Source organism: Kogia breviceps, chromosome 12, assembly GCF_026419965.1.
Source record: "Kogia breviceps isolate mKogBre1 chromosome 12, mKogBre1 haplotype 1, whole genome shotgun sequence".
In the NCBI taxonomy this organism is placed as follows: domain Eukaryota; kingdom Metazoa; phylum Chordata; class Mammalia; order Artiodactyla; family Physeteridae; genus Kogia; species Kogia breviceps.
The window spans coordinates 91539620-91553128 of NC_081321.1; the positions used below are offsets into that span (position 1 = coordinate 91539620).

The window sequence follows — 13509 nt, forward strand, 5'->3', positions numbered from 1 at the left end:
TAAAGCAACTACACTCCAATAAAAATTAAAAAAAAAAAAAAGAATCCACACACACTCAAGACAAACGTGCAGTACACTCTTTTGAGCAAGATTTTTTTCCCACTTATTTTCTTTCTTTTTTCTCTAGGATTTGTAAAGCAACTACATTCCAATAAAAATTAAAAAAAAAAAAAAAGAATCCACACACACTCAAGACAAACGTGCAGTACACTTTCTTTCGAGCAAGATGTTTTTCCCACTTATCTTCTTTCTTTTTTCTTTAGGATTTTAACATGGTTATCGCCAACTGTTATCCAATTTACTGACCGAGGGAAATTAAGAGGTTTGGATAGAAAGATGATGTCAACATATTGAATTTTAGGAGCCTTGGGACTGCAGCTGAACGAGACTAGACTTTGGAGAGCTTTATGGTCTCCGGCCATGGCCTTGCGTGATTAGGTGGAAATTGGTGTCGAGTTTTCAGGGGAACAGGAGGCCGATGACCTGGGAACACTAGGACTTGGGGGAGTAGAGGGAGAAGACCCTACAAAAGGGACAGAGCGTCAGCCAGAGACGGGATGCAGTGCCAGCTCTTGGGTTTCTACAGGGGTTTCTACTGGAGAAGCACTAGAAACACCAGTGCTCAGAGGTGAAGGGCGCAGGCTTCGGAGGCTGGGACCCCAGTTCTGCCGCTTCCTACTCAAGGGAAAGGTTATCTCCTCTCTCCACACCTCGGCTCCCTCATCTTTCACGTGGAATAACAATACTGGTGAGTCTGGGATTTGATCTCTCTGTCTGCAGAAGCTGTTAGCCTTATGGATTCTGCGTCAGAGACAGAGGGCTTTACCGCTCCTGGCCGGGCTGACAGCAAGAGCATCAGTGTGTGGGACAGGTGGATGCTGCTCCCCGGGAGGTGTGCGCGGCCGCTGAGGAGCCCTGAGCGAGGGGCAGCCACCTCTTCCAGAGCAGGTAGGAAGCAGACTCTTTCTTCGTCCCTGGGATACACCACCCCCCATTCCTCAAGGTTACTCGCTATAAATGCCACCCCAGAAGGGTCCTGGGAAAGCGAGGTCAGGGCTTCGCTTGCCTGGTACACCCAGCAAGAAGCACAGGCGCCGGGACCCGAGGGGGACACCCAAGCACCTGCCGCAGGGCTGCCGGGAAGATGAAGGTGATGTGAGCACACGTGGAAAGGGCTCTCGGCATCCGCGACCATCAGCAGGGGTGGCTATACCGAGAAGGCGGGGTTGGGGGTGGCGGCTGTGTTATCACCTTACATCCGAGATTGAACAAAGTCATTCAACAAGTACTTATTGAATGCTTGTGTGTTGCAGACACCAGAGACACAGGAGTTGAACAGAACAAAGCTGCCGACCTCCGGGAGCTTCCGTTCTAGTACAGGGGGACGCGCCGCGGATAAACTAGCGGGGGAGCTGGTGCACAGGCCACAGACTCGGACGAGGACGGGGACTGACTCGGGGCCGCCTTGCACAGAAGCACGTCCTGATCCGACTGCTACTGTAGCGGGTGGCTGTCGAGAGCAGGCGGGGGGTGCGCTGCTGGGGAAGTGACGGAGGAGGGAGGCCAGGCCAGGAGAGCAGGGCGGACGCGCCAGCCTGTGTCGGGGGCAGCGGCGGAGGGTCCCGGGAGTGCCCGGCTGAGCGGGCGCCGGAGGTCAGGTCGGCGCCCCGGGGGAGGCGCCACCTGCTGGCGTCACGCGGGGGCAGCTTCAGGGTCCTGGAGGGAGAGGCCGGCCGGCCGCGGGTGAAGAGCAGGGAATTGGAGTCGGCGGCAGAAACCCATTCCAGAAGTTTGTCATGAAGGAGAGGACTGGGATCGTGCAAAATTATTTTGCATGTTTCAATGCCACAGGGACTAGAGGAAGGAAAAGGTTGACCTCCATGTGGGAGGGACGATGGAGCAAAGTCCCCGAGAAGGTGGGAAAGGACGGACGTGTGGGGACAGCGCCTGACCGAAGACGCCTCTCCCGGTAAAACAGGAAGGACTGGGTGTGCGTCCAAGTAGGTGACTAGATCAAGGAGATCCCGTGTGACGGCCTCCATTTCCTCCCGGAAACGGGGAAGGAGACGATCTGAGTGATGTTAGGGAGTTGCAGATTTAGGGGGAATTTCAGAGATTTGAGACTTCCCGGTGGAGAAACCAGTGCAGGAGGGGTGGCTGAGGAAGCCCAGGCAAGGAGGAAAAGGCCCAGGCCCCGTACAGAAGGAAAAGGTGTGGGAGCCTGGGTGGCGGCCCGAGCCAGGGGAGAGGTGACAGAGGTGACAGGCGGCCAGAAGGGAAACGCCCCCTGGAGGGCAGTTTCTGAGGCAGGTGAGGGTGGCAGCGAGGACGACAGGAGAGGATGGAAAAGGGAAGAAGTGAAGCGGAAGGAGATTTCAGAAGCAGGAGGACAGCTCCCGCCAAGACTGGAGGAGCCGGAGGGCAGGTCCCACGGCCCCAGCCTCGGCCCGTGTTTCCCTCTCCCCTCATCTCATTCAGAAAGCGTTGTGTGCGCCGCCTTCTTTTTTCCATCTTACAAAAGTCAAATCCAAGTTCTATCTTTGGAGCACGGGGGAGGCAACAGAGGTCGTTGAGGATCAACACACGCAGGCCAGGGCGAAGAATGGTGTTTCTCCTTTTATTTAAAAACAGTGCTTCATTACCATTTGCAAAGGCAGAGGCAGTGCTCCTCCTTCGCTTAGAGTTTATAAAAGCCAGCAACATGATCAATAATTTATACACATGGATAGTAATACAAAAAAATAAGGAATAAAAGCTAAAGATCTAACTACTCCGACCTTCACAATTCCAGCTACTTGATAATAATAGGAGTAACCCAATGAATACTGTATGGTCTGAAAGCTACTATACAATATGATTCTTAACAAGAAGGGGAGGGAATTAGAGACTGTCACAAAGCCCTGGGTGCTTCTCTGGAGTTTGTAGGGAAACAGGACCCTGGGCAAGCAGCTCGGGTGTCCTAGGAAAAGATCCGGGGGTGGGGGGGGTGGGGAGGGGGGAGAAAAGGCGAGGTGGTCGATTATACAAGCATCCCATGTGATGCCCGCATGCCCCATAGGTACCTGTTTTGCCATGGCAATTGGAGGGGGCCGGAGAAACTGCACGTTGCATGTAGGGATGGTTTTGTCCCTGCCACGGGGAGCGGGGACAAGAGGGGAGGTTCGGTGGCATTTGTAGCCTTGCAGAGATTTGGACTGAAAAGCTCAGAGACTCAGGTGGGTCAGCCTGTCAGGGACAAGCCACCGTGCCTGGCTCTCTCAGCACGTTGCAGCCCTAGCTTACGTGTGTCAGCCCCAGGTTTGCTCCAGCTATGCACAAGCAGAATTATAACACAAGAAAAAAAAAAATTCATATCCCTTAGGGGGAAAAAAAAAAGGAGGATCAATTCATCACTCGATATATAATACAGCCAAAATGAGCTGCCAAGACAAGCACACACACACACAATACTGTGAACAGAAAAATACAAGAAAATGACAAAGCTGGGGGTCTGGGTGGGGTATCGACGTTGCTTAAAGCACTCATCAGTCCCCGGAAAAACCAAACCAAAAATCATTTTTAAAAAATTCAAAAAACGTATGCACCCCCTGGGGATCTGGCGTTGGTAACAGGGGCGGATGGTAGGGGGGAGAGAAGAGATCGCTGTTCCCTTTTTGCTGGCTGGTGTGAGCTGAGCCCTCACCACACTGGCGGGCGTGTATGTCACTGCCAGGCGGAGGGGCCCCGGCTGGCAAGCCCCTTAAAGGCAAGGTTTGAGTTGTGGCCGATGAGCAGTTCTCTCCGTTACCAAGCCCTGCCAACCAGCACTACCATGGCTGAAGTGATCGACCGTTTTCCTGAGTAATCTGTAACTGGCTACAGTTCCGGTAACGTGGAGAACTCAGCTGCTGCGGCCACCCGCCATATTCGAGGACTCCCCTCCGCCCCTTGCTCCTCCTTCCTAGTGCATCCGATCCGGCAATTTGAGAACCTGCTGCAGCCTGGTCTGTAAGCCTTCTTTTAAAGATGGGGGCCAGGGACTCAGCGGCACTCGCTAAACCAGAGGGCACATGCTGGCTTAGGACACCCAGAGTCTACTTGGGAAGGGCCCTGCTTCACGCTCTAGCTCCTGGATGGCTATTGCCTGGTTGATCAGTCAAGCGAGGATGAAGGAAGAACACAGCAAAGGGGAAAGGGAGGGAAGAGGCTTTCGGACAGTAACATTGCCAAAAAAAAATCGTGTTTTATGCAACAGAGAGAATCAGGTTTCACTGGTGGATACTACAAACGGTCAAACATTTTCAAGAGCATGACAAAATAAAAACACACAGATTTACGTTGGATGTTCACCTTGCCCACTATTTTTTTTCCTATCTTAAAACAGTGCAAACAGGTAACTTATGCTTTTAAAACACCACTACCCCTTCCCCACCCCCCAAAGTCCCTTTCCTCTTATTTTCTGGGGGAAACAAGTCTGCGATTCTGCAACTGTTTCTGTGCTGGGGGTTGCAAGCAGCCGAGAAGTGGCTGGGCTTGGTGAAAGGGGGCGGTCCCAATGGTCTCCCCCCGCCACCCTCCCTTACAGTGCCCTCTGGGCTGTCCCTTGCTTCCCTCCCTTGGCCTCAGCCTCCCGCCAGAAGGAAGGGAGGCCATCCAGCCCTTCCTGCAGATCCTTGGGGTTGCTTCCATCCCGAGTTTACACCTCCTTCCTACCTGGAAGCTATGTGACTAGTTACAGGGTCGTAGTGATTCACCGACTTATCTGCTAGAGCTCTAGCAAAGTAGAACCTAATCTAAGAGCAGTTCAGCCCCTGAGGAGTCACACTTCTGAGAGAAAGCTGCTATCATTGATTTCTACTGAATAGAGCTCCACTAGCTCCCCTTAAACTAAGAGCTGAGCTCGTCCCCTTCTTTTTCAAGGAAAAATCATATTGGCTCAGTTCCAACTGTGGCTGCTGAAGGAGGATGGTGACAGTGGGCTTTGTAAAAACTTGAGAGCCTTAAAAGTGACGAATCACAACAGCTGATCTCGGTCAGTGGGAGCTGAACTATGTAATATAAGGAATTCTGGGAAAGCTCTAAGGACAGCTCTCTGGGCTGAAAGAGGAATATTCAGATAAAGGTGGTCACTAGAGGGCTCCTGAGAGGAGCCCAGCTTCTAAGAGTAAGATGCTTAGTATAGAAGTCCACGTCGTGACCTACAGTAAAGCTGTCAAAATTGATTGAGCATGGATACGTTTTCTGGAATTACTCACCAGCAACCTCTAACGAACTTACAAGATGCCATACTCTCTTCTGACTCAGTTTCTTAGTCCAGTGGGAACTAGAGTCAGGAATAAACAAGCACTGACGCTTCGAGGAACCTGCCTCTGATGAAGTTGCCTGTATGGAATCTCAGAGTTCAAAAGCTGGTGAGGAGGTTGATGCTTCGAGAGCCCCAGTCCTCAGTGATGACACTGAAAGCCAAAGGCTCTTTAATAACAAGCAGAACTCTGTCTAGTCTTTCTTAGTGAAAGGGGCCGAAGGAAAAGCCGTCCCTGGAAATGCAGCAGAGGCCCACTGGAAAACACAGAGCTGGCCTACGGAGTCCTCAGCCAGAACCAGCTGAACTGAAATGCGCAAAAGCTCAGGCTTCTGCCTCTTTTAAAAGGGCTGTGGAAGCTGCCTTCTCTGCCTTTCCCATCATCTTTCCCTCTTTCTGGAAAAAAAGAATAGAAAATTCTTGAACTCATTGCCCTATTTTCCTCCCCTGCTATGGATACAACCATTTAGAATTTGGCCTTGTCTCCACTGAGTAGTGGCTTGCCATTTGTGAGAATGGCCCCTATTTGAACAGGACACAAAATGTCTCTCAGTTTCTTCACTCAGTAAAAGCTCTCCCTCAAAACAAAAGCAAAAGAAAGAAAGAAAGAAAAACAATCCTCCCTGCCCCCATTTCCTAGACCTGTGAAAGCCCCATATCCCATTCCCACACCCCAAACTAAAATATTTATATACACACACAACAAAAATTGTCTCAACAGCAACAAACCAAACTTTGGCTTGGGGAGGGGAACCCTTAAAAGTGGCCAATGGACCGGGCAGTCTGGTGTCCCCTATTCTGTGCATTCCTCCCCAGAATCAGTAAGAATTGCATCGAGGCCTCTAGCTTCCTTGATGTCTCCCCTAGTTTCAGGGAAGCCTCCCTCCCAGTTATTAGGAGAGAGAGGATTCTGAAGGGGGAGAAGATATGTATTATACATGACAGGCCAGTCCCCCCCCCCCCCAGATCCCTCTCCTTACAAAGAATGTTTGATGCTGTCATATGTCAGTCATTTTAATTCAGGGACATGAATCAGTATCAGTCAAGAACACGGGTGGAGGCAGGAGTAAAAAAACAACAAACAAAAACCAAAACAAACCCATAACAAACCAGAAGCTCCATGTCTCTGAATTACTTACTCCCTTTAGCAGCTATCCCTCGGGTGAAAGGTCACCCTAGTACCAATGCGAATAGACCAGGGAGCCAAACGGACCGTGCTTTTCTATTTTCTAATGCCTTCATTTTGGAAATGCTGCAGGACCCCTGCCTTCAACAGCTAAGAGCGAGAAGAGAAACACTCTCTCCCCTGTCTGATGATAGGTAAGTCGAAGCCAGGTGGTGGCAGCAGTGACTCACTGTGGTGGCCACCACATGACTCGAGATCCTGGCCGTTTCAGACTCTCATTCGTGTACGGGAGGGGAGCAGCCTCCGGGGATTGTGTCATCATGTCCTGTAGTGTTCATGAGTACCAAGCGGTCCAGGTGCTCAGCTGGGTGTCTTTGGAGGAGAGTGAGAAGCTGGGTGGAATGGCCACGAGGGCTCCAGACTGTGGACAGAAGTGACTCGTAAAGGCTCTGGAAGATGAAAAGTCCTATGGCTTTGGAGCGTGTACAAAGTGCCTCTGCCTGCCCTCACATGCCCTACTCACGGAGACCTCCAGGGACAGCGGATCTAGGGCTCGATGCTTTATCTTTTGCCACCAGAGCCTTTATTTTATGTTTTCTTTGTACTGACTTTTTGATGCAAGAGAAAGATCGGGAATATCAGGGCGCCTTAATCTGACATCGTCTAACACCCCTTTTCTTGCCCTCACCCTCTTCACTGGTGCGTGACAATTTGTACTTCTAGCCCTCAAGCCGTGCCCAGACACCTCGGGGGAAATCTGGCCACTGGCTACTTATTCTTCTGTCCCTGGGTCCTAAATTCCTGAATCTCAAGGACATGGGAGCAGGGTGTTAATAAAAGGAGAGATGAGCTAAGCTGTGGTTCAACGAAAGGAAAAGCAGCCCAGCAGGAATGCTAGGGTTTACAGGAAAGAAAAGAGTGATCTTTTTCATACTCCAGAGTTCATTCCGAGACCGGTTTCCTAATGAGGTGTTTATTATCCACAGTCTGAGCGCATGTCTGGAAATATTAATACTATAATTCCAAAAACGATGCCAACTGTCTCAGGCCTTGCGTGTAAGATGATTGTAAAGAGAATGAGGAGACAGGAGGGAAGAGGAGAGGAAAGTGTCTTAGTGATTCTCCTGCTTTGCCAGCACACATTCCTATAGTCTATTAGCATGTGGATTCCAGCCACAGCCATTCAGAATTGCCTGCCAAAGACCAGAAACTCAGAAGACTAGAAGGATATCCTGTTGCAGAGAGATCTCTTTCACTTCTGCTTGTCCCACAGCCATTCAGCACCAGATACACTTTGGTAATTCTGTCTGCTGATTTCTGATCAGACGCATTTATCAGCTCCTAATGTCTCTCCTTCCTCATTAACTGCCTCTTCCGTGATTGACAGAATAAGCTAAGCACGGACATACAGACATGGAAATGCGTTATTTTTTTTTTTTTTTTACCACAGTTAAAAAAAGAAAAAAGAAAAAAATGCACAATCTTTGGAACAAAAGAATTAAAGGCAGAAATTTAAAGGAAAAATACATATTCAAAGAACATAGTGAGGTATAAAAAAGTATTCTCTCTTTTTTTGTGTTTTTTGTTTGTTTGTTTTTCCTCTTCATCTTGCTATAGAGTTCCTCTACTAGTAAATATTGCAATAGCCAGGCCTCATGAACTGGGGGGCTGTCCCACTTGCAGGGGTCTCACGTCACTTCAGTAAGGGGCAAATCGGCTGTAGCCACCTCGGTATAAACTCGCCTGTAGTAATTAAAGACACAAAAATATTAAAAGGTTGATGAGAGAAGCATTACACAAGAAGACATGTCCTGAGGAGGGATTTGGAAAAACAGCTTCCTTAGAAGCTTCAAAGCAACTGGTTAGATGTTGTCTAGTGCATGAGGTCAGGCAACCAACCTCTGCCTCTCAGATGCTCAGACCATAGCCCAAACATTTACTGCTGACCTGATATTCTAAAGGGGAGAGTATGCTACTGGTTCATTATTTACATGAGTTAGCACAGAAGAGCAACTCAATGAAGTTTAAAACCAAGTCTGTAAATAGTTTGATTTTTTAAAAGCATGGGTCTTGTTAACTTGATTACCGCATTACAAGCGTGACCTAAAGCAGACTGCTGATCTTACCTTCTTACCCATTGCCTGACAATGGAGAACACTTCTGACCACTATCTCTGTCACATCGCAGGCTTGAGATGGTGCTGGATTTAAACCTGAGTTAATCTTTCAACGAATAAAGTCTATTTCCTCTGTAATTTATAAAAAATACCAACCAGGTTGTTTCTCGACATATCTGACTTTTATATATATATGAGATATGTAAAACTGTTTTTTTTTTTTTTAATGGTACGCAGGCCTCTCACTGTTGCGGCGCACAGGCTCCGGACGCGCAGGCTCAGCGGCCATGGCTCACGGGCCCAGCCGCTCCGCGGCATGTGGGATCCTCCCGGACCAGGGCATGAACCCATGTCCCCTGCATCGGCAGGCGGACTCTCAACCACTGCGCCACCAGGGAAGCCCAAAACTGGGGTTTTAAGTGAGCTTCTTTCCTTTCTTTAATCATAATCTAATGAATTATCTTTTTCAATCAAAAGTTCCCTAGGAACACATCACTCCTTGGGTCATTCTTTTAGTACAGGTCTTGTATCACTTGGGCACTAAATAAAACCTCAGGAATTCCCATCACTTCTTTACACCGTACGTCTCTACTTCAGTTCTAAACACCGCCCCCCATACCCCCGCCGCAGGACGCTACTACTTCCTTCCCCAGATCTCCAGCAGTAGAGATTTAGTGTGGGAAGTGGCAGGCTCTCTCACATCCTTTATGCCTTAACTGTGACCATCGTTCTGCCTCCCTCTCAGACACGGTCATCTGTGTTCCCGGACCGTTGGCCAGTGACGCCGTGGATGGTAGAGAACATCTGGCACGAGGAGGTATCACTGTGGACCGACCAGTCTTTGCTGAATCCGGTGAGTCCCGTCATTGGCCCTGGAGGTGTCCAGGCCAACACAGAAATACTGCAGGGGGGGGGATTCGAATTTGGTCAGGGGGACTATTCCAGATGAGCTCTATGGACTTTTTGTATACTTCTAAGAAATATACCATATTTTGTCACAAATGTTACTAATAAAATATCTTTGTAAGGCATTTGCTTGGTGATTTTTAGTACTATCTGCCGGAAGACTTAGGAATAGCAGGGACATCCTTGGCACCTGCATTTGAAGCAGACAGGTTAAGTTTTTTGAAAAGTTTACTGTGAAAACTGGAGAGTCTTGTGCCCCAAGTCTTTGCGAATACCTATCGGTAAAACTCTGCCACAGGTATGCGTCCAACATCTGAGCCATTATAAAACAGCGAGCTGTTCTCTTCCTTCCTCCCCAACAATGCCGTTACTCAGGGCAGCCTGTCACTGCTCATTCCTTTCTGCTGTCCTTAACCAGGCCAGGGGGCTCACACCAGCACACACACAGAAGTGATATGAGATTTCCAGACAGTCCTATTGCTTTTAATACTTTGGCAATGGAAGAAGGGCTGAATTTATCACCTCCCTAGATCTTCTGTAGTCTGTAGGTAAAAGTCAGAAGAAGTAAAACGTTTGAAAAAATAAAAGGCACATCTACTTACCACAGCGCCAACTCCATAGCTAGCGGCAGGGGCAAGGGCATGGTAGGGGTCGGCCGTGTACACCCTGCCATAACTGGAAAAAGAAATCCAATCAGGGAGATAAAGGAAAGATAGTGATTAAAAAAAAAAATTAAGGGGTTTTACTGTGCTAAGGACTTGTAACTTGGTCTTGGAATGTTATTAGGAAACGGGCAGAATGGAAAACCTCTCTCCGTTCTACTCCTAAAGGCAGCAACTGAAAATTTCTGAAGTACTTCTATAAAATGGAAAAGAAGGGCACTGGAGGTGAGGAAGACGGAAATTGGGGTCAAAGCCAGAAACACACAGGCACAAGAGGGAGGGAGGGGAGGAGTGTGAGCCTGTGAGCCGTCGGGTTTTGGGCAGGATAGAGGACAGGCAGAAAGCCGGTGGAGAAGCCAGCTCGGCAGGCAGTCCCGGGGGGCTAAGTGCCCTTTTGGAAACAGCGCGCGGAAGGAAAGGGGGTGACGCGGGGCGGCCCTGCGCTCCCCGCCCCCGTCTAGGCACCTACCCGTCGCTGTAAGCGGCGGCGGCGGCGGCGGCGGCGGTGGCAGCGGTTGCAGTAGCAGGCTGTGCATATCTGTAGGCTGCGTATCCACCCTACAGGAGAGAGGAGACCTGACTTTACACATGCCTCCCCCCTGCTGGGGGCAGGCGAGCACACACCCGCCCACACGCAGATGGACACAGACGCAGACGCAGACGCAGACACGAACACAGACACATCCGTGGGGAGAGAATGTTTCAAACTGCATCAGTCTGCATGTTATTCCTTAGTGTACAATTAAGCTCCGCCCAAGGCAGGGATTTGCTTCGCAATTTGTAATATTAACAAAAATAAACTACACTGGAGTACCTCTTCTCAAATTTAAGAAATGAAGATACGATTTAAAACATTTTTTTATTGAAATGTAGTTGATTTACAATGTTGTCTTAGTTTCAGATGTATAGTAAAGTGATCCAGTTACACATATATCAATATATTTATTCTTTTTTAGATTCTTTTCTATTATAGATTATTACAAGATATTGAGTATAGTTCCCTGTGCTCTACACTAGAACCTTGTTGGTTATCTATTTTTATATATAATAGTGTGTCTACTGTAATTCCAAACTCCTAATTTATCCCCCTCCTGCTCCTCCCCCCAAATGAAGATACGATTTTGGGTCTGTCTTCATTGGAACTTTCAACAGGGAAAATATTTACAGGAAGTTGGGAGAACTTTATCTGACAGGAAATGTAAATTATAGATTAAAACATTAAATTTATATGTGTTAACTTCAGATTCTCTAATGCGTACTTGGATTGATCTATGGCTAAAAGACTACAGTGTATAAAGAAAGGTCCCATATAGTGCTATGCTCCATGTGGCCTAGTGCGTTTGCCAAGAGGCTAAGACAATCAAGCGATATTTAGAAGGAAGAACCGGTGTAGATCAGGGGTTGGCAAACCTCCATGCAGTTGGCCTCCTGTTTTTGAAAGTAGTTGTGACAGAGACCGTATGGCCCATGAAGCTGAAAATTCTTACCACTTGGCCCCCTACAGAAAAAGTTTGCCAAGTCCAATCTATACTTCAGACTCAGGCAAATCAGATTACAAAGGGCTGTGGACCCTTGGACTAGGTTCAAACATATCAGGAAGCCCTCCCCTCCCAGCCAAGCATTTAACTGCATTTATTTTTCTTCCCTAAAAGGTTTTGGGACTTCTTACATCCTATCCTAATCTCACAGCAGGTTCTGGAGCGTTTCTTCCAAGCGTTCAAATATCCTCTCAGTCCTAAAAGAGTTTCAACTCCCCTGTCCTGCTATTTTACCTCAGTTTAGGTGAACCAAATACTCAAAAGGTTTTCACTGTCAGGGTGAAATACTTCATGGAGTTTTTCAAAGATAATCACAACAACAAATGCCACATGAGACAGGCTATTTGAAAAAGTGGCAAGCTCTACTTTTCCTTCTTCTCTACCTTTCTAGAATTCATCTATCTTACCTAAACCTAATTCAGGTGTGTACTTTTATTACTGTCATTTCCCCATCAAATATAGGTAAATACAGCTATGTCCATATGGACGGCACCTCAGCAGCGAGCACAGCATGTTTCGTTGCTGTAGATAACTGTGTCCGTTTCACATGGACATCTGAAGCTTTCTGGCCTGTACTTCCTGCTTTCTATTCCTTCAATGTTCAGTTTTTGCTAAACCTACAAAAGAAATTTCAAATTTACTTCTGTATCATTTCTTAGGATTGAAAACAACCATTTTCTAACGGGACCCTTGGTCTTCTTAGCCATCTGACAGGGAAGCTTCCAGCTTGCTGCTTTTATTTCTGTTCAAATCTTATACTGGAAATACCTGTGATTCCTTCTTAGAGGTTTCTACAGCTTTTTGCTTATTTCTTATATAATTTATGCTTTCTCTAACTGAAGACACTGCACCATGGGGGAATGCTTTCTCCTGCTCTTTAAATTTATGCTGCTTAAATTCATCAGAAGCAACTTCAAACATACATTTAAAAAAAAGTCCCTGATTGGCTTTCAGTGGTTTTGTATTATTCCTTCTTTGTTCTTCAAGTGAGTGACTTGGAACAGTATACTCTGTTTTCTCACTTACAAATCTTTCCATAGATATTCCTACAAATAAGAAAACTCTAATTAGTATTACCAAACACTGGCAATGAGATGGTAATGGAAAGGGCCCTCAGGGGCTATCTGTGATCCACACGCTTCCTCTGCACTCTAGCCAGGTCTATGGGAACAGGCAGGCCAGACTGATTTGGGCAAAGCCGTACATCCAGGCTGCAACATACACACTGCCATACATACACACATAAGCATATACATTTATGTATCAACTAACTCAAGTGTCTCTTTACCCTTTTAAACTTCTAAAGAAAAAATGAAACAGTAAAAGGATTGTTAAACAAAACAACATGCTAATCATCATAGTTGAAATTTTAAGCTTTATATGAACCTTGAAGGCTCAATTTTTTGGTACCACTAGAGATGGTGCCACTAGTTTAGAATTAAAGTTTGCTAGTGTGAAGTTTACAGAGGGGCCATGTTTAGTAAAACTTCTTTGTAAATGAGGATAATGTGGTAAACAAGCATCCTGAGGTTTCTCTCTTTAGCATTCCTTCAAAATCCAAAATAATCTCTAAAAATTGAAAAAGTCAAGGTAATAAAAGCAATTAAAACCTAATTTATATCTTTCTGAGTAAAACATTTAAAAACTGAAGTTCTATGCCATGGGACAGAGGTATGCATTCTCATAAAAGTACTAACTAGACTCTCGGTTAAGTCTCAGTATGTCAGAGATACTGGGGATTGCATTAAATCATTAAATTTGAGCTGTATTGGGCTAATCATGGGGGAAAAAGCAGATTCTGAATGAGCTGTCTGATAGCCATTTCCCCTCAGTTTCCTCAACCTGCAAGAAGCCATCGGAACCTCACAGGTTTGGGGGTA

At 47.1% G+C, this 13509-nt stretch overlaps 1 protein-coding gene across 48 annotated transcripts in view; it reads right to left on the reverse strand.

Moving 5' to 3' along the window:
• Window positions 1-2603: 2603 nt before the first annotated feature.
• RBFOX2 (RNA binding fox-1 homolog 2) overlaps window positions 2604-13509 on the reverse strand; it is a 262010-nt gene continuing 251104 nt past the window's right edge. For all 48 annotated transcript variants that reach the window (XR_010835919.1, XR_010835920.1, XM_067010086.1 and 45 more), the window contains 3 exons: window positions 10561-10649; window positions 10032-10104; window positions 2604-8150 (listed from right to left, as the gene is read on the reverse strand). Coding sequence is in view for 46 of the 48 variants with exons in the window: in XM_067010086.1 (XP_066866187.1) it covers window positions 8096-8150; window positions 10032-10104; window positions 10561-10649 (217 nt within the window). In the remaining 2 variants the exon portion in view is untranslated. The remainder of the gene's footprint in view (window positions 8151-10031; window positions 10105-10560; window positions 10650-13509) is intronic.